The 2207-nt window shown below is 47.3% G+C and overlaps 2 protein-coding genes across 2 annotated transcripts in view; one reads left to right on the plus strand and one right to left on the minus strand.

Moving 5' to 3' along the window:
* Window positions 1–295, minus strand: part of LARP6 (La ribonucleoprotein domain family, member 6) — a 4740-nt gene extending 4445 nt beyond the window's left edge. Inside the window, exon 1 of the mRNA XM_009994525.1 lies at window positions 114–295. Within this exon, the coding sequence (XP_009992827.1) occupies window positions 114–295 (182 nt within the window). The remainder of the gene's footprint in view (window positions 1–113) is intronic.
* Window positions 296–958: 663 nt separating this feature from the next.
* The window catches only part of LRRC49 (leucine rich repeat containing 49), a 39846-nt gene continuing 38597 nt past the window's right edge, over window positions 959–2207 (plus strand). The window contains exons 1-2 of the mRNA XM_009994526.1: window positions 959–1023; window positions 1783–1970. Coding sequence (XP_009992828.1) covers window positions 959–1023; window positions 1783–1970 — 253 coding nt within the window. The remainder of the gene's footprint in view (window positions 1024–1782; window positions 1971–2207) is intronic.

Below are 2207 nucleotides of genomic sequence, written 5' to 3' on the forward strand. Positions count from 1 at the left end.
CCCGCGCTGCTGCCCCCGGGGCGGGGGCCCGGCGGGACGGCTGCGGGCCCCGGAGGGCCGGGCAGGTCAAGTGTCTCTTGGGTGGACGGTTTATTTCAACAGAAAACAACGGCCTCCCCACCGCAGAGCAACGCCCCGGCTTCTCATCTCCGCGGGCAGCCTCGGGGCTGCGCTGCTGTGCCCGAACCGCAGCGCTGCGTGTGCAGAAACTCAGGCGCTTCTCGCCGGGTAAGCGCGGTTTTAGATGCCGAGGTCGAGATTTGGAAATGATGAAAACTGAAGCGAACAAGGGCATGATTGGATATACGTTATTTTTGTGGAATACTCTCTAATCCTGCTTGGTACTTAAACAGAATAAAAATGTTCCTCTGCAAAAACTCACTGAAATACGGAGGCTCCTTTTATGAAACACTCCTGCATTGGTTTGTTTTGCACTTAAAGGCTATTGCACTGTATTTCACTGGCTGTTTCAGCCAGTAAAGTGAGTTGATACTGTTTTCAGGATTAGAATCTAAAGCATTTTAATGTACAATGTAATTATTCATTCTTCTGTCAGGGAAGATCTTCCTTTCAATACCACCTGAATCCAAACTGCAAAACGTGGGTTGGATCTTTAAGTCACTGCCCCATTTGTGGCATCCTTGTTTTGTCTCTGTAATTCATCTGCATTGTACTCCACTGTATTGCTTCCATGTTTTCTTCTTCAAAATTTGGGTTGGCAAAAAATGAGACTGCACTTGAGGCCAGTTCTTCCCACCACTGTGACAAACAGTCCTCATGAGTCAGATTTGCTGGCACGAACACAGGAAGGGATTACCCTGCTGCCTCAGGGAGCTTGGCTTATTTTTTAAGGTGCCTTAAGCCATGAAATATTTTGGTTATGAAATATGCTTACATGCATCACTAACCAAATCTCTCATTATCTGCTGGAGCAGCATTTTGTAGTCTTGGCCAGGACATGACTCTGCTTATGGATTTCCATGGGAGCAGAAATAGGAACACAAATACTCCTCCTAGGAGAGGGTACTTACAGGGATTGTGGCTCTGATTTTGTATTTGAGTTGATGGGAGTTATTTGCCTGCTTGGGTAGGATCCAGGTAAAGACCAGTATGAGCAAAGAACAATTTTATGCTACAGTGAACTTAAAAGATGTTTGAGAAAGATGCTTCAGTTTATCTGATGACTCCTTCTGTTAAGATTAAGTCAACTTCATTTTATAGGGAAGAAAACAATATCTGATTTTATGCTTCACCAGTGGTCACTGCACAGACCTGGCCTTAGGACTTGTCAATGTTTAGCTCATTTCTTTGAAGAGTCCTACAATAATTACCCTCTAGTCTGCTACAAATACGTTAGTAATATTGAATTAGAGTAGATGAAAACTGATGTCATTTAAAGCACTTTGTTGATTTGACTCCATTCAAATTACCAGGCTAATGTTTTGTTTGTTGTTTTGTTGTTGTTGGTTTGGTTTTTTTGTTTTCATTTTTTAATACAGCAATGTTACATAATGCTGAACAGCCAGCACAGACTAAGCAGTGTTTGTAACCATGGGAGAACCAAACGCATAACACAGACAAGACTCTCAGGGGGGAACACATATCTCAGATAAACCTCTGATACTCAGGATTATAATCCCACCCCCCTCAACTGTTCAGAACTTCCACAGATTTCTTAGGGCACACTGACTGTTGGCACAGTACTGCCTACACACGCTAAAAAGCACAGCCCCACACATGTTTCTCACAAGGTGAGCCGTAATGACGTGATTTCTCTGTCAGCCTCGCAGCAAACGGTGACTCCAAGGACACCACACAAAGTTACACCCGGGGCAGGGACGGGCACGGAAGCCCCTGCGAGGACAGGCGGCCGCACCGCTGCTTTTCTAACCACCGGATTCCTGATGTGTGCATTTCAAAGCATCCACCCGCGGGGCTTCGGGACTCCCGGAGCTGCCCGGGCTTGGCAGGTACTGCCCTGCCAGCACCGACCGCCTGATGCCAGCGCCCCACGTCTGATCCCCAACTCTCCCAGTCCCATTTCCACACTTTGTGACAAGCACGTGCCTGCAAGAAAACTTCTCGAGGCAGAAAAGCACTCGGGAGGGACGTCCCGCTTTGTGCCTTCTCACGGGTTTCCATGCACGGGCAGTTGGATGCAGAAAAGCACCAGTGTCTGTTCCTGAGGGAAGCGGGGCGGAACAGCC

Source organism: Chaetura pelagica, unplaced genomic scaffold, assembly GCF_000747805.2.
Source record: "Chaetura pelagica isolate M959 unplaced genomic scaffold, ChaPel_1.0 scaffold222, whole genome shotgun sequence".
Lineage (NCBI taxonomy): Eukaryota > Metazoa > Chordata > Aves > Apodiformes > Apodidae > Chaetura > Chaetura pelagica.